The sequence below is a fragment of the Lissotriton helveticus genome, chromosome 10, assembly GCF_964261635.1.
Source record: "Lissotriton helveticus chromosome 10, aLisHel1.1, whole genome shotgun sequence".
NCBI lineage: Eukaryota > Metazoa > Chordata > Amphibia > Caudata > Salamandridae > Lissotriton > Lissotriton helveticus.
This window is the reverse complement of record NC_136071.1, coordinates 1,218,964,101-1,218,986,445: the sequence shown is the minus strand read 5'-3', so window position 1 is coordinate 1,218,986,445 and position 22,345 is coordinate 1,218,964,101. Positions and strand designations below refer to the sequence as shown.

The 22,345-nt window shown below is 50.3% G+C and overlaps 1 protein-coding gene across 5 annotated transcripts in view; it reads right to left on the bottom strand.

Annotated features, from left to right (window-relative positions):
• Nucleotides 1-17,607: 17,607 nt before the first annotated feature.
• The window catches only part of LOC144784984 (NXPE family member 4-like), a 228,935-nt gene continuing 224,197 nt past the window's right edge, over nucleotides 17,608-22,345 (bottom strand). For 2 of the 5 annotated variants that reach the window (XM_078664106.1, XM_078664104.1), the window contains exons 6-7: nucleotides 18,344-19,515; nucleotides 17,608-18,150 (exon numbers count right to left, since the gene is read on the bottom strand). In XM_078664106.1, coding sequence (XP_078520232.1) covers nucleotides 18,980-19,515 — 536 coding nt within the window. In that variant the 3' untranslated portion in view covers nucleotides 17,608-18,150; nucleotides 18,344-18,979. Of the gene's footprint in view, nucleotides 18,172-18,279; nucleotides 19,516-22,345 lie in introns of all 5 variants that reach the window. The other 3 variants (XM_078664107.1, XM_078664105.1, XM_078664108.1) reach the window with 2 other exon arrangements.

Below are 22,345 nucleotides of genomic sequence, written 5' to 3'. Positions count from 1 at the left end.
AATCAGTACAAATATGACTTTGGACTTTGCAGAATACTCCTTTTCACATCCGCCACAGTGGACTTTAGTACGTGTCTGCAATTTGTAGGCCTTATGGAAGTTACTCTAGCCCATGGGCTCCACATCCCCATAGGAGAATAATGAAGTGAAAACGGTAAAACACACTGACTTTCCCTGGCATGTTTCTTCCCAGTGCCTATTCCATGTCACCACCCCATCCTGCATAAGTCCTGCCACACCAGTCTATCTGCACCTGCTCCTTGGCTGCGCACGCTGGGAATCTCCCCTGCGCCGCCCCTACAAGTGTGCACACACATGTACACATGTCTGCATGTAACTAGGGGTGGGCGGCAAATTCCATTCCGCTCGCGGAAATTTGCGACATTTCGGCATTTACGCGTTCCGCGCAGAACGCAAAAATGTCAAAACTTCTGCCATCCGCAGAGGAAAGGAATTTGCCGCCCACCCCTACTGAGTCAGTAGTACTGGCAACCTCTGAAATGCATCAATAGGGTGGGAGGGAGCTTTCGTATGGCAGCGGTATTTTAAAGACAATGCCCAGCCGTGGATGTCGGCTTTTCTGGTTGTAAGATTTAAAAAAACTGCTACACTCGCACAGCCTCTGCTGTGCATTTTCTCACAGAGTATACCGGCACGTAGGGCATCCTGTGTATCTATGTATACGTGCAGTATCCTTTGTTCTCAGACGCACTCAGAACACCCAAAACACACACATGTAGTAGCTGCGAACATGTAGGACACACCGCTCTTTGCTTGTACACGCAGTGCACGCTGTACAAGCAACATACAACCACCCACTCTGCGAACTGACACACATCTCAGCACCTGAAAGAAACTCAAAGAACTCCACACACATCACGCTAATCACACACACAGACGTCCCAGCCGCTATAAACATACACATAGGCATCACACACCACATAGACACTTGCACACATGATGACCCTAATACAACTTACAAGCAGGCATACTCACCCAGTGCTAACTAAAAAAAAAGCATCACCCACACAGAACACCACACTCTATTCACGAAGGGTCCAGAAATTACAATGCGACTGCATGCACACACAACACTATACATGCCACATGTACATAACACGCGCAATACAAACACACAAAGTACCATTAGCACTTAAAATACAAACGCAAAACATTTATTATCGCACTCTATACAACAAACACGTACACCACAGCATTATCTGAACACACAGAGCTGTGATGTTCTTCTGTGCATACACGCACTGCAAAGATGACACCGGCGCTGAGGTGAGTGTCAAACCAATGTTTTCCGAACTGCCTGCATCAAATGCCAATTATGCTTTTTAAGTTCTTATCCGCCAATCCAGTGGTGCAGGGCCGAGAAGGTTGATGTGGCAAAGCCTTTTCTTTGCTGAACTTCACACTTATGGACAATTGCCTTCGCGGCTTCTGTTTGGCTGAAATGCCCCCATGGCTCTCTTGCACCTTCTCCTTCACACCTAGATGGAAAACAGTGAAATACACACCATGCAGCGGTCTACGCACTCCACCCCCCAACACTGCCCTCTTTATTTAGGCGCAATGTCACCACTCTTTTTATACAGGAAGAAAGACTAAACCAAAAAGACAAGGAGACTATTGGGTGAACGGCCAGTGTGCAGCTGTATCCTACGCAAACACAGTAGCGCCACTTTACAGGCGATACTTTCGACGGCACAGAAAATCTCTGCGAGCACGCGAAATTTCACGTTTTCGCAGAGATTTCTTGCTGTTTCGTGGAAATTTGCGAAAGCCGACTTCTCAAATTCCGCCCACCCCTACATGTAACCAGCCCGGAGTCCCTTATTTCATCTGCTGCGCAGTGGCCTGGTCAAGCCAGGGGGACACCAGTAAAATCCCTATGCAGTCTCTTACATCCTGAGTTCACTGTGGGTGAGTCCCAACCTATGAGGCTCCCCCACAGTAAAAGCTCAACAATTATGTGTTCAAAAAGTGAAAAATCCAGGTGGCCCATAGTGTCAGAACCACCTTCTAACACACGCCACGCCCAGCTGATTCCTACAGGGAAGAAGTAGCCACTCTGCATGGGTACACTTCCCATAGTCAGCGATAACTAGTTATAAGGGGTTCTGACCACACACCCCTTACTCACCAGTTATCCATTCACACCACCTACTCCTCCCATCCATGAAATCTCCACCCATGACAGGGATCCCAGACTACTCTAAGAACCATCCGGGCTCTAGGTTAGATACCACTAGGTCACTCATGGTCTGCATGGACTCAGCCTAACTAGTCCCACCTTTGCCCTTGGGCATGGAACACTATGCCTACCTTTTCTCTGGACAAGGGTACAGTGCCCCAGCACCCATGCGGTCTTCTGGGATTGGTCTACCTCCCATCCCATGGGTCACTAGCTGGTCTCCCTTCCGGAGTTTGTTCCAACCAGTACCCTCTCTTTGTTTGGTCCTCGCACCCCAAAGATGCAACCTCTCTGGACCCTCACCCTCAGCCTGCCGCTGGGGTCATTCTGCTGCCACCACCCTTTCGAGGTGACTGTCTTCCCTGAAGAAAGCACAGCCACTCATGCTTTCCCCACACAGAAAAGCTCCTCTGGCCACTGGCCTGACTCCCAGTATAGGACCTCAGACCGGCCTCACTACGGAGAGCAAGGGATTAAGTCCCCAGTATTTAGTCAGAAGGTGTATTTTAAGGTCTCTTTTGGAACTGACGTACGAAGGGTTACATCGAAGATCTTTGGGGAGCGTTCCAGATGTTGGGGGCCTTGCCAGAGAAGGAACGGGATTGGGAGGCGTTTTCTTTTTTTTTTGAGTAGTGGGGGTATGAGGAGAAGCGAGTTGGTGCTTCTCAACGTTCGGGCACAGCCAGCTTTATTGAGTTTGGTTGAGAGGTGGAGAGGAGTCTTGAGAGAGAGCTTTGTGCGTAATGCAGGTAATTTTATAGGAGGATCTGCCTTTGATGGGAGCCATTTGAGGTCCTTGAGGGCAGGTGAGATGTGGTTGAAACGTTTACAATTTGTTGTTACTCTGGCTGCGAGGTTGAGGACAGATTTGATGGGGGCAAGGTAGATTTTGGGAGTTCCAGAGAGAAGAGCATTTCCATAGTCAATTTTTGGTAGGACAAGAGATTGGATAACTAATTTGAAGTCTTCCGCTGGAATGAAAGGTTTGATCTTTTTGAGATGCCAAAGAGTGAAGAGTGCTCCTTTTGCTGAGTTTTTTGATATGGGAATTTGGCATAAGCTTACTGTTTTTTTTTTTTAAATATCTTTATTAGTATTTTCAGTGCAAAACAATACAACAGGCATGTCATAATTCCTCCCAGTTCCAAACCCAGAAGCCCCCCATCATCCCAAATCTCTGCTCACAAATGAATAACACAGTCCAGATAGTTTCCACCGTAGTCCCGCAGGCCAAAAATGTAATATGGCAACCTTCTAACCAAGACCCTCGCGTTCCCCAGATCCTTATCACAGTAGCATTCTCAGAGACCGCCATCCAGCCCATGGTATTGGCGCCATTTCCCCCATACTCTCCCAAATTTTTTGGGGCATCCCCGCGCTTTATAAGTGACCCTCTCTGCAGCCATATACAAGTCCAGGCCGCCGTGCCAGTCCTCTAGCCGCCGGCAGTCTGGGGCTCCCCACTTCCTGGCTACGTCCCTCTTGGACACCACTAAGGCTAGCACTAGGAAAATCAGTTGTGGGCGGCTCACATCAACATCGTTTGTCATTCCTAATAGGACCAACTTAGGGTCGGGTTGAATGGCGGTCTCCTGTACCGCTCCCAATTCACGGAGCACTTCATCCCAGAAAACCTGGATGTTCGGGCATGACCAGATAGTGGGGAAGAAGTCACCCCTCTCAAAACCACATCGCAAACAGCAGGGGTCAGGCCCCCTCCCAATGTTGTGCAGTCTGACCCTGTCAAAGCATAAGCTTACTGTTGATCGTTGATGGACTTGGCCCTTTTTGGCAGGTTCACCCCTGAACTTTTTGCCTTAAGCTCTGACATGGTGGTTGTGACTTTAGGCCTCTGCGCACTTTAGCACTGTGGCCCAGTGTAAAGTGTGTGCGCTCTCTGTGGTACATTTGGAAGGTAGGCCTACCCTCGCATAGGAATGCATGGAGATTCCTTGATCAGTGTGTGTCAGTGGTAATTCCTGTTATGAGAGGAGCTGTGTGGTCAACTCTGGCATGTCTGAAATCGTGTGAATAAATGCTGCGTAATAGTGTGCACAGATTTATTGTGGTTATTTTAGAAATGCCACTTTTAGGAGTTGGCATTTCTGTGTGCTATGTGTCTGCCTGCATGATGTGAATTGCATGTCTGGCTTGTGATTGACAGGGGCTGGCTGGTGTGTGTGGCTCCAGGAGCCAAGATGAGTCTGCCCAGTGGTGAACAGAGAGATCTGCATGTAGATGGGAGGGAGGAGTTGCACCTGGGACCTGAATAGGGCTGGGCCTTCCCTCCACAATGCTGGCTCTACCTCCTGTGGTGTGTCTGATGTCCCTGGCCTGTCCTGTGAAAAGAAGGAAGGAGCCATGTACACAAAGTGCTCCTGAACCAGTTGTATCTGGTTTCCCCAAACCCTGCACCTTTGCACAAAGGAAATACTGGTATAAATATAGGGGCTGTGACCCCATGAAAATGTTCACTCTTGGTGTGCTGTTCCTGTGGGGGCGGGCTGCTCCTGGGGCCCAGGGGGGCTGCCTTGAGGGCTTGTCTCCCTGGGACTTGCCTTGCCCCTGGACCTGGAAGACCTTCTTGGGACCCTTTTGCTTCCTTATTATCCTCCAGGATGTTCAAGACTTGAGGCAGCCTTTCTGCGCACTGGGCACGCTTTTGATTTACTTTCCCCCAGGAGAGGGAGAGCCTGAGGGCTGCGCAGCGATGAGCTGCAGCACCTTTAGGAGGGTCTACCCACTATAGGGACTCCCCCGTGATGTCTGCAGCGGCGGGTGCCCACCCCTCATTTATCGTTATTTCGCGGGTGCCCGCCTCGCTTTTATGCCGCTAATACTTTTATTTTAATGCGGGTGCCCACCCCGCTTTATATTTTTAATTCAGAGGGAGCCTACCCATCATTGTCCACTTTGGCCTTATTTGTTTGACTGCGGGTGCCCACCCCGCGCTCTCTGCCCTTTGAGGAGAACCGAGATCACCGCTGCGGCCCGAGTCGCGGCCAAAGCGGAAGTCAGACAACAATGTTCCTGGCGGCGGGGGGGGACTTCTGGTTTTGCGGAGGAAGTCCCACACACGCCCCTGCTGCAGAGAGGAGCCATTATGATTACTGCAGAGGGGGCCCGAGGCACATTACCGGTGCCTGCCCCCGCCGCCTGTGAGAAGTCCCGGATTCCAGGAGCGGGACCGGGTGAAAAGGAGACTGGAGCCACAGAGAAGACCGGAGTCCTGATGCGGAGTCCCGTTGAGTGGGGGCTCCATGTTGTTGGCGCCCTTCAAGGCACAGTGCCATTTTATACATCCTGAGCGGCCCCCTCCTGATAGGGGGTCGCTCCAACGAAGGAGCACATTGTTGTTTAAAGGACCAAAGGGACCCGTTTTCTTGTGCTGGTCATTCCCCGTGAGCATTTTCAGTACCCCAGTGTGGGGCCGATTTTCACAGCGGCGCCGCAGTTGCGGGTCACTGCAACATCTTGGGCATGATTGTTTACAGAGCCCCGTTTGGCTCTACTCATGGCCATACTTGTTTTAGGAAGGCCCAGAGGGGCCCATGCTCATTGTTCGGGCACATTTGTCTTCAGGGCACAGTCGGTGCCAGCGCCCCCTCCCCCCCGCTGTTGACATTCACAGTTGCAGCATTTCTGCCCATTTGTTCCAAAGGGCACAATGAGTGCCCAGGCCCCATTCAAGTTTCACAGCTGCCCAGCAAGTAGTGGGCTGCTGCTACATTTAGGCCATTATGTCTTCAGGGGCATGTTGAGTTAGGAGTGAGATGCACTCCTCTGCCCCAGTACTCTCCCAGCTGCGCAGCACTTAGTGCTACGTTTAGGCCTGCGCAAAGTGCCCACCCTTGACTTTCGCTGCATAGGCAGCGCGCCCTGACTTTTGTACACAGGGAAATTGAGCCCTTAGGGATGGCCAGTTGCCCAGGGGGACTATTAGGTTTATAGGGTGCCAGGCCCTAATGTGATTATAGGGTGCTAGGAAATGTAATGTATGTAGTATGATTTACGCACCCAGTTTTTATTCCTCTAGATGTGATTTCATGATTATGAGGTTTTGGATACTGTGTGATGTTTTAGTTGATTTCCTACTATGGTTTATGTTAGTAAGTTCATTTCCTAATGCGAGTTATGTTTAGGAGATTATGGTCTACTATGTTTAGGCTTATGAGGTTGGCGCAGAATATATTTCTTGGCTGATGTGATACTGTACATGATATGATTTATGTTACAAGATGATGCTGAGTGTAGTGTTTTCCAGTAATTTCTGGTTGTGCTCTACGTTTATGAGATGTTCTTACTTTTACTATTTTTACCAAGTGATGATTTTGACAGGGGCCCACGTGGCCCTGTCATGTGTATATAATCCCCTGTAAATATTGCCCAGTGCCAGTTGGCACAGTGTATATTGTGTGATTACCATCTAATGTGTTTTATGATAATACAAAGGCTATTTTTATATATAACCTTTGTTGGACTTGACCCTTTTGGCAGGTTCACCCCTAAACTTTTTGCTTTTAAAAGTGACTAGGTGTTTGCTGTTTTTGGCTTCTGCGCACTTTAACACTGTGTCCCAGTGTAAAGTGTGTGCACTCTCTGAGTGCATGTGGTGTGATTGGCCTGCCCTCCCATAGGAATGCATGGGGGATATGTGTGTCCATGGTAGTTCCTGATGTGTGAGGAGTGCAGGGGCGAGTTTGGTACGTGCAAACTCATGAGATTAAATGCTGCGCGATGGTGTGCGCAGATTTAATGTGACTAGTGTAGAAGTGCCACTACTAGAAGATGGCATTTTTGTGTGCAGTGAATGTGGATTGCCTGTCTGGCTTGTGATTGGCTGGGGCTGGCTGGTGTGCCTGGCTCCAGGAGTCAGGATGGGTCTGCCCGGTGGTGGATGGGGAAATCTGCATGTTGATGGCAGGGAGGAGCTGCACCTGGGACCTGAATAGGGCTGGGCCTTCCCTCCACAATGCTGGTTCCGCCCCCTGTGGTGCGTCTGATGTCCCTAGCCTGTCCAGTGAATAGGGAGAGGGGCAGAGCAAAACAAAGCGCTTAATAACCAGTTGTCACTGGTTCTCCCCTTGCCCTACAGCTCCAGACAAAGGAAATATGTGTATAAAGAGGGGCTGTGACCCCAAGCAAAATGTTCTCTCTTTCTCCTAACTTGAGGGGGGCCTGCTGCTGCTGGGTGCCAAGAGGACCACCACTGGGGACTGCCTCCCTGCTGGAGGGCCCTGTGAGCTGGCCCCTGGGCCCAGCCTTAGCCCCCCTACCTGCTGAAAGACTTCCCCTGGACTTTGCCTCCAAAGCACCTGGGAGCGCTATATTTTTATTGCTGGGAGAAGCGCTGGACTTTGGTGCTTGGAGCGCTTAACTTTTCCTCCTGGGGCGCACTTCTGCTTGGAACTGCAGCACGAGCTGCGATCGCGTTCCCGATGGAGCCCCCGGCGTGGGGCTCCCCCTGCCTTGGTGCTCTTGTTCAGCAGGTGCCTACCCTGCATTCTGGCCACTTCCTCATGCATGATTACGGGTGCCACCCGCTTATTGAGTTTTTTATATGCACGCGTGCCCAACCCGCGACTTTGCTCGTACTTCTATTTTGAATTTAAGCGGGTGCTCACCCCGCTTTTCCGAGCCTGGGCCGGTGCCCACCCCGCATGCCAGCAGTGTTCTTCGTTTCGAGGGAGCCCACCCCTCATTTTCCGCTATTAAGGATTCACCACCGCCGGCCCGGGAACCTTGGGGACTCCTCGGTAACATCATAGGCAGCGCCGCGCTGTGATTGGCACTGGCGCTGCAATTGGAGGGAGTCCCCGGCACTAAAAGAAGGTGCCAGCGCCTCACTGGTCTCCGAGTGACACCGGCGCCTACTTGTGCGGGGCTCCCAGGCCTGAGGGAGAGCCCCGCAGGCATCAGTGAGTACCAAAGGAAGGCGGAGGGGGCCCGAGGCACGTTGCCCGTGCCTGCCCCTACCGCATCTGACCAGAGATACCGCCACACTCGAGTGGAGTCCCTGGAGAGCAGCCCGATGAGGTGAGAAGGGCTGGGGGGGCTCCATGTGGACGGAGGTTGGTTCCAGATGAAAATCCCAAGTGCCATTGCCTTAATCTGAGCGGCCCTGTGGAGGCAAGTTCTTTTCCCCTCTGGCCAACAGTGGTCTTAGATTCCCCGTGAGTGGCGTGGGGCATTTTTACCGCGGGGGCATATTCTATGTAAGCCCCGTGTGCCCCATTATTCCTAGAGCCTGAGCGCTCCAACGAGACCCCAGTTGTTTTCAGGAGCCAGAGTGCTCCTAGGGACATACTTAATTTTCAGAGCCTAGAGGGATGCAACGCGTGGCTGCTTGTTTTCCTGAGCCCCGTGGCTCCAACGATTGGGCCAAAAGTGTTCTAAGAGCCCCTGAGAGCCCAAGCCTCATTTAAATATTTCCAGCTGCCCAGCAAGTAGTGGGCAGCTGCACCGTTTAGGTTCTTCATTTTCTAGGGGACAGGTTCTTTGGACTCAGGAGTGAGACGCACTCCTTCGCTCCACCTTTGGCCTACACAGCTGTGCAGCACTTAGTGCCAGCTGCATCATTTAGGCCTGACCTGTTGCGCGCTCTTCTTTCGACTGCCTGCGTAGCCTGCCCTGACACTGTTGGACAAAGGGCGTGTGAGCCCCACGGAAGGCCAGTTGGCCTGGGGTCAGTATCCTATGTGATTTTGGAGCAAGGTGATTGCCTACTGTGTTTATGATGATAATTGCCTAATGTGAGTTATGCGTAATGTGCAATGCCTTTATGCCTGTGATACCTCTAACTATGTTTTCATGATTAAGAGGTTGTTTTGCCTAGTATAGTTTATGCTAGTGAGTTCATGTTTGCCTGGGTGATCTATGCCTAAGGTGATTAGTATTGCGTAGTGTGTACCTACCTTTCACCAGTGGTTACGGGTTGTGTCCTACACTTGTTATTTTGTGCTACAATTATTCTATGTTCTAGAAATGCTATTTTCTACTAAGTGCTGATTCTGACAGTGGCCCACGTGGCCCTGTCTGGTGTAAATAATCCCATGTAATTACTGCCCAGTACCAGTTGGCACAGTGTAATTGTGTGATTATGATCTAATGTGTTTATGGTAATACAAAGGCTATTTTTATATATAACCTTGTGTGGAGTTCCTTTTTGTGGTGTGCCTAGTGTGTTGTTGCTGGTGGGTGCGTTCACAAATGCTTTACACATCGCCTCCGGGATCAGCCTACCTGCTCGTGCCAAGCTACCAAGCGGGTGAGCAAAGGTTATCTTTGGCGTGTAACTCCCTTGTCCTGACTGGAGTGGTGGTCTCTGCCTGGCTTTGGCGCAAGCCTCAGCCAACCAGAAATCCCATTTCTAACAATGGTGATGCCAAGAGATTTGACTGATTCAGCGAGGGAGAGAGAACAGTTTAGGGCATTAAGGTCAGCGATCCACGCTTGAATGAGGAGAGGGTTGTTTTTGGGAGAGAAGAGAATCAATCAATCAATCAATCAATCAATCTATCAGAGTACTCGTGAAGCGCGCCACATACCCGTGAGGGTCTCAAGGCGCCTAGGGGAGAGGGGGTGCTGCTACTGCTCAAAGCGCCAGGTCTTGAGGAGTCTTCTGAAGGCGAGTAGGTCTTTGATCTGCTGTATGTGGGTAGGGAGGGTGTCCAGATCTTGGCGGCGAGGTAGGAGAAGGATCTACCGCCGAAGGTCATTCGTTGGATGTGGGGGACAGCGGCAAGGGCGAGGCTGGTGGAGCGGAGCTGGCGGGTGGGGGTGTAGAAGCTGAGTCTGCTGTTAAGGTAGGCTGGTCCGGCGTTGTGGAGTGCTTTGTGTGTGTGGGTGACGAGCTTGAAGGTGATCCTCTTGTCGACGGGGAGCCAGTGTAGGTCTCTCAGGTGGGGGGTGATGTGGCTGCAGTGGGGAACGTTGACGATCAGTCGGGCGGAGGTGTTTTGGATGCGTTGTAGTCGTCGTAGGTGTTTGGCTGGGATTCCTGCATAGAGTACATTGCCGTAGTCCAGTCTGCTGCTGACGAGGGCCTGTGTCACCGTTCTTCTTGTTTCGGTCGGGACCCACATGCAGATCCTGCGGAGCATGCGGAGGGTGTTGTAGCAGGAGGAGGAGATGGCGTTGACCTGCTTAGACATGGAGGGGGAGGAGTTGAGGATGAATCCTAGGTTGCGTGTATGGTCGGTGGGTGTTGGTGCTGTTCCCATTGTGGTCGGCCACCAGGAGTCATCCCAGGCTGAGGGCGTGTGTCCGAGGATGAGTACCTCCGTCTTGTCCAAGTCCAGCTTCAGACGTTTGCTCCTCATCCAGTCAGTGACTGCCTTCATTCCCTCGTGAAGGTTGGTTTTGGCGTTGTGTGGGTCCTTGGTGAGAGAGAGGATGAGCTGGGTGTCGTCAGCGTAGGAGATGATGTTGAGGTTGTGATGGCGGGCCACTTGTGCGAGGGGGGCCATGTAGATGTTGAACAGCGTCAGGCTGAGGGATGAGCCCTGGGGGACGCCGCAGATGATGGTGGTGGCTTCGGATCAAAAGGGTGGGAGGCGGACGCTCTGGGTTCTGCTGGTGAGGAAGGACGTGGTCCAGTCAAGGGCCTTCTCTTGGATTCCGGCTTCTATGATGCGTGTCTTTAGAGTGCGATGGCAGACCGTGTTGAAGGCGGCTGACAGATCCAGGAGGATGAGGGCTGATGTTTCGCCGTTGTCTAGTTGGCACCTGATGTCGTCTGTGGTGGCGATGAGGGCTGTCTCGGTGCTGTGGTTTCGTCTGAATCCGGACTGGGATGGCTCCAAGATTTTATTGTCTTCCAGGTGGCGGGCCAATTGCCTGTTGACGATTTTCTCAATGACCTTTACCAGGAACGGGAGCAGGGAAATTAGTTGGAAGTTCTCGAGGTCCTTGGGGTCTGCCTTGGGCTTCTTGAGGAGGGCGCTGATTTTGGCGTGCTTCCAGTTTTCCGGGAAGGTCGCTGTTTCGAAGGAGATGTTGATGACCTTCCGTAGTTGGGGTGCGATGGCTGCGTCTGCTTTGTTGAATATGTGGTGTGGGCACGGGTCTGATGGAGATCCTGAGTGGATGGAGTTCATGACATTGCGTGTGTCATTGTTGTTGACGTTGGACCAGGAGGTCATGCGGATGGCGCTTTTGGTGTTCACAGGGGAGGTGGAGTCTGGCGTAGTCGGGCGGTCGTGGTGTTGAAGATGTCGTGGATGTCTACGATCTTTCAGTGGAAGAAGATGGCTAGTGAGTCGCACAGTTCTTGTGACGGCGGGATGTCGTTGCCGTTGTCGCTGGGGTTGGAGAGTTCCTTTACGGTGCTGAAGAGCTCTTTGCTGTCGTGTGTGTTGTTATCCAAGCGGTCTTTGAAGGAGGATCTCTTGGCAAATCTGATGAGGCGGTGATGTGTGAGGGTGGCGTTCTTGTGGGCTGCGTGGTTGTCCGGTGTGCTTTCGTGGAGCCATATTTTCTCCAGTTTCTGGCATGCGTGTTTGGAGGTCTGCAGCTCGTCGGTGAACCAGGTGGCTCTCTTGCTGGCATGGCTGTTAGAGGGTTTATTGAGCGAGGCGAGGGTGTTGGGGTAGTCATCAATCCACTGTCTGAGGTTGCGGGCTGCGGAGTCTGGGATGGTGGGGTCAGTGGGTGGGTTCTGGGCGAGGGTGGAGATCAGCCGGTCTTCAGTGACTTTGCTCCAGCAGCGGCGAGGCAGCTGTTGGGTGCGGCGGTGCGTAGTTGGTTTCTTGAAGGTGAAATCAATGCAGCGGTGATCCGTCCAGTGGAGTTCGGTGGTGTGGTCGATGGCGACGTGGGTGCCTGTGGAGAAGACGGGGTCCAGTGTGTGGCCGGCGGGGTGGGTGAGTGCGGTGACAAGTTGTTTGAGGCCGAGGTTGGCGACGTTGTCGATCAGGGTGCTTGAGTTGGCGTCGTTGTTTTTCTCGAAGTGGAAGTTCAGGTCCCAGAGGAGGATGTAGTCTGTGGAGGCGAGTGAGTGGGTGCTGGCGAGGTCGGCAATGAAGTCGCAGAACTGAGCCTGGCGTCCGGGGGGTCTGTAGATGAGTGTTCCTCTAAGGGTGGTGTTGGGGTCGATGTGGAACCGGAAGTGCAGGTGTTCGGCGGTGTTGAGGGTGTTGTCTGCGTGGGTGGCGACCTTGAGGGTGGACTTGTGGACGATGGCTATTCCTCCTCCGGTTCTGTTGGCGCGATCCCTGCGGGTGATCTTGCAGCCATCTGGGATGGCTATGGCGATGCCGGGCACCAAGGAGTCATTCCACCAGATCTCGGTCAGGAAGGCCACGTCTAGGGCAGAGGTGTCGAGCAGATCTCAGAGCTCGATGGCGTGTTTGCGTGTGGAGCGGGTGTTGAGAAGTATGCAATGGAAGTGGTTGGGTCCAGTCCTTGGAGGTTTGGTGGTTCTGTCGCAAGTGAAGCTGCAGGTGCGGCAGGAGAAGGGTCCGTGGGTTCGTTTCGGGGTGGCCTGGAAGCAGGTGTGGTTTCGGCTGGCGTTGAGTGCGCGGAGGCTGCTGGCGTCGTAGTGCAGTCTGGTGTGGTGGTGTTCGCGGGGTCCAGGGGTTCTGGCATTGGTCGCGGTCCAGGCGCGGACGGGTACAGACGGGCTTGCCTTAGGCGCGCCCGCTGCGCGGCCGCACAGCTGGTGCCATTTTAAGGGGAGCTGGGAGGGAGGAGCAGCTGGGAGGCGAGAGGCTATAGGCAGGGGTTATCGAATGGGCGTGGGGGGTGGTGCCGCAGGGGCAGCAGCGGTGGGAATGGAAACAGCGAGCAGTGGGCACAGGGGGGACGAGGAAAGACAGCGCTCAGGAATGGGCCACAGAAACCAAGGGCGCAAGGGAACAAGCGCTGGTGGAGCTGCAGCGGGGGGGGGGGAGCGACCTACCTGGCAAGGTCAGGGGTCAGTTTTGTTAGGGTTGAGTTTGAGATGGTTGTTGTGAAACCAGGTTTGGATCTTGGTTAGTGCAGTGTTAAGGTTCAGGATATCAGAATGGGGTTTTATTTTATAGTAGAGTTGGGTGTCGTCAGTAAGTCCCGCACAGTGGGATTGCTAAGACGTCTTTGGAGGCCATGCCCCCCTTTCTCCACCATTCTGCAAACGCACCTCCTGGCAGACTACGGGATGGGGGATAAAGTCCAAATGACTCCTGAGGGACTTTGGGGGCCAAGAAGCCCTACTGGTACCTCCTGTAAACCCTATGCAACAGAATTCCTGAGCGCTTGTCGGAGGCCCAGCACCCTGTCTCCACCACTCTCTAAATGCGACTACTAGTTAAAAAAGTTTTTGCAATGTAATAGGTTTCGCATTTGTGAGAATTAGAGCTATTGGCGTTGTAAATGCAACATTTTTCACTAATGTTTTTTGGAGTGGAGTGGATGTATGTTGTGTGTAATGGAATTATGTGGTATTTTGTGCAGTGAAATTATGTGGATAGAACGTATGTGGTATTTAGTGTATAGGAATTATGTAGAATGGGATTATGTGTTATGGAGAGTAATTATTTGGTATGATAGTCTGTGTTGTGGAGTGGTAACCTCAGGTTTAGTCTTCCTCGTTTCCCTAGAAGCTCAACTATGAACTCAGTGAGACAAAAAAAGATGGAATCACTGAGGAGCACTTGTATGAGCAGGGCTACTGGAATTATGCCACTGTTTGGCTGCACCGACTTTCTCACAATTATAGATTTTCTGCATTATCCACATAATTCATCATCTACACTCTAATCTGCAGATTTGAACAAACAAAAGCCTTGTTTCTAGCTGAAACGGGTCAAACGTTACCAAAAATACAGCGACAAGTGTTACAGCATGGTGGAAGGCCCTTTGCAAACCTAGAATGGTCCCCTGTTACTTATTACTAAATGTGGGTGTTAAATTGGTACTAATGGTGTGCAAACCACTCTTGCTTCCCTATGAGCCTCTCTTTCCTCTTGCTGCATTCCTGTTGCTTCTTTCTGCACGTTTCTTTTTCTGCACTTCTCTTGCCTGTTTCTGCACCTCCCTTGCCACTTTTTGCGCCTCTTGTGGCTCTTTCTGCACCTCACTTGCTCCTTTCTACACTTCTCTTTCTGCACCCCTGTTACTTCATTCTGCACGTTCCATGCATCTTTCTGCACCTGTCTTGCTTCTTTCTGCACCCCTGTTGTCTCTTTATGTACCTCTTTTGCCTCTTTCTGCACCCCTGTTGTCTCTCTCTGCACTTGTCTTCCCTCTTTCTGTAACTTTCCTGCCCGTTTTTGCATCTCACATGCCCCTTTCTGTACTTTTCTTGCTTCTTTCTATACCGCTGTTGCAGCAATTCTCTTTCCTCTTTGAGCACTTCTCTTGCCTGTTTCTGCACTTCTCTTGCCTCATTATGCATCCCTTTTGCTTTTTCTGCACTTGTTTTGCTTCTTTCTGCACCCCTGTTGTCTCTTTATGTACCTCTTTTGCCTCTTTCTGTACTTTTCTTGCCTTTTTCTGCACCTCTCTTCGCCCTTTCTGCACATCTGTTGCCTCTTTTTGCACCTCTTTTGGCTCTTTCTGCACCTCACTTGCTCCTTTCTACGCTTCTTTTTCTGCACCCCTGTTACTTCATTCTGCACTTTCCATGCTTCTTTCTGCACCTGTCTTGGTTCTTTCTGCACCCCTGTTGTCTCTTTATGTACCTCATTTGCTTCTTTCTGCACCCCTGTTGTCTCTTTCTGCACTCGTCATCCCTCTTTCTGTACCTTTTTTGCCTCTTTTTGCACCTCACTTGCCTCTTTCTGCACTTTTCTTGCTTCTTTCTATACCGCTGTTGCTTCTTTCAGCAATTCTCTTTCCTCTTTGTGCACTTCTCTTGCCTCTTTCTACCCCCCTGTTGCTTCATTCTGTACTTTCCATGCTTTTTTCTGCACCTGTCTTGCTCCTTTCTGCATCCCTCTTCTCTCTTTATGTACCTCTTTTGACTCTTTCTGCACTTTTCTTGCCTTTTCTGCACCTCTTTGCCCTTTCTGCATGTCTGTTGCCTCTTTCTGCACCCCATTTGCTTCTTTCTGGACCCCTGTTGTCTCTTCCTGCACTCGTCTTCCCTCTTTATGTACCTTCACTGCTGTTTTTGCATCTCACTTTCCTCTTTCTGAACTTTTCTTGCTTCTTTCTACACCCCTGTTGCTTCTTTCAATAATTATTTTGCCTCTTTCTGCACTTTTCTTGCTTCTTTTTACACCCCTGTTGCTTCTTTCAATAATTCTCTTGCCTCTTTCTGCACTTCTCTTGCCTATTTTTGCTCCTCTCTTGTCTCCTTTTATACCTCTTTTGGCTCTTTCTGCACCTCACGTGTTCCTTTTTATACTTCTCTTGCCTCTATCTGCACCCCTGTTGCTTCATTCTACACTATCCATGCTTCTTTCTGTACTGGTCTTGTTTCTTTCTGCACCCCTATTGTCTCTTTATGTGTCTCTTTTGCCTCTTTCTGTACTTTTCTTGCCTTTTTCTGCACCTCTCTTCCCTCTTTCTGCACATATGTTGCCTCTTTCTGCACCTCATTTGCTTCTTTCTGCACCCCTGTTGTCTCTTTCTGCATTTGTCTTCCCTCTTTCGGTAGCTTTCCTGCTTGTTTTTGCATCTCACTTGCCTTTTTCTGAAGTTTTCTTGCTTCTTTCTACACCTCAGTTGCTTCTTTCAGCAATTCTCTTGCCTCTTTCTGCACTTCTCTTACCTGTTTCTGCACCTCTCTTGCCTCTTTTGCACCTCTGTTGGCTCTTTCTGCACCTCTCTTGCTCCTTTCTACACTTCTCTTGCTTCTTTCTACACCATGTTGCTTCATTCTGCACTTTCCAAGCTTCTTTATGCAACCTAGTTGTCTCTTTATGTACCTCTTTTGCACTTTTCTTGCCTTTTTCTGCACCCCTCTTGCCTGTTTCTGAACTTCTCCTACCTCTTTCTGAACCCCTGTTGCTTCATTCTGCACTTTCCATGCTTCTTTGTGCACCTGTCTTTCTTCTTTCTGCACCCCTCCTGCCTCTTTCTGTACCTCTCTTGCCTCTTAGTGCACCCATCCTACCCTTTTCTGCACCCCTCTCGCCTCTCTCTCCACCCATCTTCCCTCTTTCTGCACCTCTGTTGGTTCTTTCTTCACTGCTCTTGCTTCTAACTAGACCTTACTTGCCTCTTTCTGCACTTGTCTTATTTCTTTCTACACCTCAGTTGCTTCTTTCAGCAATTCTATTGACTCGTTGTGCACTTCTCTTGCCTATTTCTGTACTTCCCTTGCCTCTTTGCTTCATTCTTCACTTTCCATGCTTCTTTCTGTACCTGTCTTGCTTCTTTCTGTACCCCTGTTGTCTAGTATGTACCTCTCTTCCGTCTTTCTGCACGTCTGTTGCCTCTTTCTGCACCACGTTTGCTTCTTTCTGCACCCCTGTTGTTTCTTTCTGCACTCGTCTTCCCTCTTTCTGTTACTTTCCTGCCTGTTATTGTATCTCACGTGCCCCTTTCTGCACTTTTCTTGCTTCTTTCTACACCTCTGTTGCTTCTTTCAGCAATTCTCTCGCCTCTTTATGCACCTCTGTTGGATCTTTATGCACCTTACTTATTCCTTTCTACACTTCTCTTGCCTCTTTATGCACCCCTGTTGCTTCATTCTGCACTTTCCATGCTTCTGTATGCACCTGCCATCCTTCTTTCTGCAGCCTTCATGCCTGCATCTCTACCACTCTTCCCTCTTTCTGCACTTCTGGTGGTTCTTTCTGCACCTTACTTGCCTCTTTCTGCACTTCTTGGTGCATCAGAATATCACGTGGCTGATGTCATCAGTGATGTCATTTGAGATGTCATCAGTGATGTCACTGACCATGTCATAAGTGATGTAATATGTGACATCCATAGCAGTGCATTGCGGGGCGTGAGTTATAGTTAGCTCTACTAACTAGAACGTTCAAATTTCTCTGGTTTTGTACGAGTGAATTGTCCAACTAACTATAACGTCCCTGAAACCTATGTTTTTTTCAGTGAATATATATATATATATAGATAGAAACACAACATTTTGTACGTGAAATTGTGTTACACAGTATTGTAGATTTCGATATTGTGTCAGTGATCTGTTAGTAAATATGCCCTATTTCTTATTGTTTTGCTGCTCGTATTTACACCGGAAGGGGGGCCATCCTTGCACTTTGCAAGGGGGCCCCCTCAAGTTTCGTTCCGCCATTGTCACTCCCCAGTGCTATTGCAGTGTTTGCCAAGTGAATACAAACATGGCGGCCATCTTGGAATACCAGACAATATTAGAGTATGCAGAATACCATTCCAAGATGGCCACCATGTTTATAATCATGCAGATGCTATAGAAAGTAAAGCAACCGTTTACAATCAATTTTTCAGTTGGTTTTGCCATTGCTCAATCCCAAGTACGACAAGGTGTCTTGTTTAGTGATTTTATATGCACAATATTCCATTGTGTATTCTATGAGTAGTGAAAGAAGACACCAAAACAGACATTACAGCAACACTAAGACTAAAGTACTCATGATGTGGGTTCATCCATGAAGTGACTCACAATGGCCCAAGCCAATTGCCGAAGGCTCTTGATTAAGAGAAGATAATTGGTGAAGGTGTCGGGCTCAAGTATCATTCACATCAGATGTAAAAATGAGGTCAGAGGAGGACAGTGAAGGAGCAGGGTTGTGGAGTGGGTCCAGAGGGAGGATGGCTAGTCAGAGGTGGAAGGGGGCTGGAGGAGAGCGCGGTGTGCAGTGGGTCCAGAGGGAGGATGGCTAGTCAGAGGTGGAAGGGGGCTGGAGGAGAGCGCGGTGTGCAGTGGGTCCAGAGGGAGGATGGCTAGTCAGAGGTGGAAGGGGGCTGGAGGAGAGTGCGGTGTGCAGTGGGTCCAGAGGGAGGATGGCTAGTCAGAGGTGGAAGGGGGCTGGAGGAGAGCGCGGTGTGCAGTGGGTCCAGAGGGAGGATGGCTAGTCAGAGGTGGAAGGGGGCTGGAGGAGAGTGCGGTGTGCAGTGGGTCCAGAGGGAGGATGGCTAGTCAGAGGTGGAAGGGGGCTGGAGGAGAGTGCGGTGTGCAGTGGGTCCAGAGGGAGGATGGCTAGTCAGAGATGGAAGGGGGCTGGAGGGCTGAGGGGGCTGGAGTGAGTCCAGAGGCTGGATGGCTAGTCAGAGATGGAAGGGGGCTGGAGGGATGAGGGGTCTGGAGTGGGTACAGAGGCTGGATGGCTAGTCAGAGGTGGAAGGGGGCTGGAGGGATGAGGGGTCTGGAGTGGGTACAGAGGCTGGATGGCTAGTCAGAGGTGGAAGGGGGCTGGAGGGATGAGGGGTCTGGAGCGGGTAAGGAGGCTGGATGGCTAGTTAGAGGTGGAAGGAGGGTGGAGGAGAGAGGGGTGTGGAGTGGCTCCAGAGCAAGGACCGCTAGTCAGAGGTGGAAGGGGGCTGGAGGAGAGCACGGTGTGCAGTGGGTCCAGAGGGAGGATGGCTAGTCAGAGGTGGAAGGGGGCTGGAGGAGAGCGCGGTGTGCAGTGGGTCCAGAGCGAGGACCGCTAGTCAGAGGTGGAAGGGGGCTGGAGGAGAGCGCGGTGTGCAGTGGGTCCAGAGAGAGGATGGCTGGTCAGTGATAGAAGGGGGATGAGCACAGAGTTTCTCCACACAAAAAGTGAAACCGGTTTCTTCAGAAAAGGTTTGCATGTGTCTTTGTTTCATGCGTATCACACAGATGCATGCTTGGTCCACATTCATGTGCAGAGAGCAAGTAACAAACTCCCATTTAGAAAAGGAGATCCTCTTTCCCCTACTTCAACAGAGGAAAGTAAAGAAGAGGTTAATCTCATTCTCAACGACATTTTGTGGTGGGTGCATATTGTTCGTAGCGAAAGCGGTGGTCATGTCCCAGGCGTCCACTATGCCGATCTTTAGGTCCTTTAGCAGAGAGTTCAGGATCTGGTACTGAATGTAGCCATGGAAGTCGCTCATCGCCTCAAAATTTTCTGGTTCAGAAGAAGTGTTTTCAGTTTTGAGGACGACTTTTGTCTCCGGGCTCCTCAGGAGCAGCTCCTGTAGGGCTTTGCGGATGTTGAGTGCGCGGCGGATGAAGAGGTGCAGAGGGTACAGTCTGAAGTGTGCGCCAACCGTAAAGGTGATGACCGTGTTCTTATTCCCACCCACTCTGGCAATCATTTCTGGGAGAATCGGGTTCTCCAAAATTGAATAGTAAATAAGAAATACAAATGGATTTCCATGTTTTTGGAACCTGAGTTGGATGTTGCGGTCTAGGTCCACCAGAAGACGGTTCCTTTGCCATCCCTCGCCATAGAGATCAATTTCTTTGAGAGCTGAAAGCAAGAAACAAGGAATTAGAGCAAGTCAAGAATGTAAACCCAGCAGAGCAAATGACACATCAAATGAAGAAGTATGGTGTTAGCCAGTCCACACCATATTTATTTATTTATTCCGCACCTGGATACCCTCATGGGTGACTAGCAGCGCTCTTCAAATCCACCTTACATTACATTACATTTATTAGTTTGTAATTGTATGTATGCAAATGTTGTATGGAAATGAAAAGCTAACTTTTAGTTCACCACAAGGACAATTACAACTCCATACAAGCAGTTCACAAAAGAGCTTCATTAATGACAAAGTAGAGCAACAGCTCACAAAGTTGCATCAGTTTCAACAGACATCTGACACATGAACGTAACCCTACCCCGTGTAGGTATGTGGTGACTCTAGAGCAAAAAACAAAGATTATAGAAGAAAAGGCGCATGGAGACATCATACATAAACAAAATGAAACATTGGCAGCAATGCATTTCGCGCCTATTGTTAGGCAAACTGCACCTAAATGAATACGGTCTGTTTGCTCAATGACCCTTCAAATCCTTCGTTCCCAAGTGAAAATTTCGGCCTCCCAATAAGCAAGCTCTGAGGAAAACCAAAATGTGAAGGGTGGCATGCCTGGATAAATCTCAGCCACTGAGAATTACTTGGGCTGCATCCCAGTCTATTCTGAACCGCCACCGGAGGTCCTCTCTAAACGAGAACTCAAGCAACCTACGTTCTCTTTGGTCGATTTGGACCTGTTCAGTCAGGTGCAGCTTGGCTCCAGTGTTACAATCAGGGGTAGGTGTAACTGGCGTAATTCTCCCTAGCGTAATTACAGCAAAATTACTCGTAATTATGGGTAATCACATTAGAAAGGTAATCCAGCATTTTGCACTATTTACGTAGTGTAAAACGCACCCTCGCGTCCAAAATAGTCACGAGGATGCATTCTGCACTATAGAAATATCACTAAATGCTACAGGACACGAACAGCAGTAGACGGCTGCCGCTGTCTCTCTCTTAGGGGGATATTCTCCAGAACGTGTGATAATTACCGCAACTCTTTACAACGCAGTCTATCACAGGAAAATAAAGCTGTGTTAACGTTGTATTCTCAACACGGCGGTACCATGCGATAGACTCACGATAATGCGTCAAATGTCCGCGATAAAGTCAACGCAACAAAAAAAGTTTCGATGAGGCCAATCGCGATACAAAAATCAGGTAAAACCAGCGACGGGCCTGCAATTCACACACGTCAGGTTAGAAAAATCAGCATAAAAGTAGAAAAAAAACATATAAACCAAAGCCACACAACAGCGAAGCACACTGGAGGTTTCTGGAGCAAGTACAGAGGACAACCAGAACCCCCCAATCCCCACAGAGGACCAGCATAGGACCTCGGGGTCAGGGAGGGGCAATGACAAGAAGAGTAGGAAGAAGCGGTTCAGTCCGCAGGAAAACAGGATCCTGATAATGGAGGTAGTAGAACACCATTAACTACTGTTTATCACCTCCACTGTGTCATTGGCAACAAAAATTGGAATATGGCAGTCTATCGTGGACAAGGTGAATGCAGTCGGAGTCCTGAAGAGGACAATGGAAGAGGTCAAGAGGCGCTGGAATGATGTGAAGCACAAAACCAAGCAAGAACTCACAAACAACTGGAAGACAGAAATGTAGACTGGAGGTGGGAGTCCAGCACCACAGGAGGACTTGGACTAGATGGAGGAAATGGTATCCACAGTCATCAGTGGGGAGACGGTGGCAGGAGTTGGGGGATCGGACACTGCTCAACACGACTGGACACAACAGCACCAGGGTGAGTAACGATCAGGAACTGGGGAGACGGGTTGAGATGGGCACAATGGCACACATGCACAATTAAGTAGAGCATACCTGCAGACAAACCGTGCCCCAGACCACCAACTCCAACTAAGAGACCAATGTACCCAAGAATGCAACATCTCAGCACTGAATAAGCACAGAATTCAAAGGCACACCGCTTGAAAGGGAGAAGGGACAGCAAAATCAGAGCTGCAGGGGCACCTCCCACAAAATGCAGCACACACACATAACATGCAGAGCACATCAACATTGATAATGATGTGGTACAAACCGCAACACGTCCAAAACAGCACAGAAGACCCAACTGGTGCCGCTTGTGTGTAGAAACTGACCAAGCACATTTGGCATTGAAGGGAAATGTGAGTTGATAATGTACAAGTACAAACACACATCCGTGATTTTGTCGAAATGTACACTGTCCCGCATCAAATAGGCAGCTCCTCCCAAACAGCCACAATGTACACTGTCATGCAGTTTGCATGTAAACATGTACAATGCATCAACATACATGTGAACACAATGTTAAACTGCATCTCCACTTCACATTGCAGAGGGAAAACCAACACCTCTTGATGTTTGACGACAAAGAAGACCACCACACCTTCGACAACGATGCCCTCCAAGAGTTCATGGACAGCCTCCGCACCCCACCTCCAGGAGCAGGGCAGCCTAGCTGCATCCATGAGACCCCACCCCCTGCACAGACTACACAGCAGGCAGCACCCACCACCACGGCTGCCTCCCAGGACACCCATGAAGAACACATGGCCTTCCAACTCCGTGTGTTAGGGTGCCAGGAGAAGCTGACTGAAGGTGCGGGTGGGGTTCGACCGCATGGCAGCCAAACTAGATGCCGTACGTGGGTGTCTAAGTCCCATAAGACACCACTAACAGTCCCTAATGGACACCCGCAGTCTGCTCCATGCACTCCAATGATCCATGGCTGACATCGCTGGAGTCCTGACTCAGCGACAGGAACAACTGTCCAGT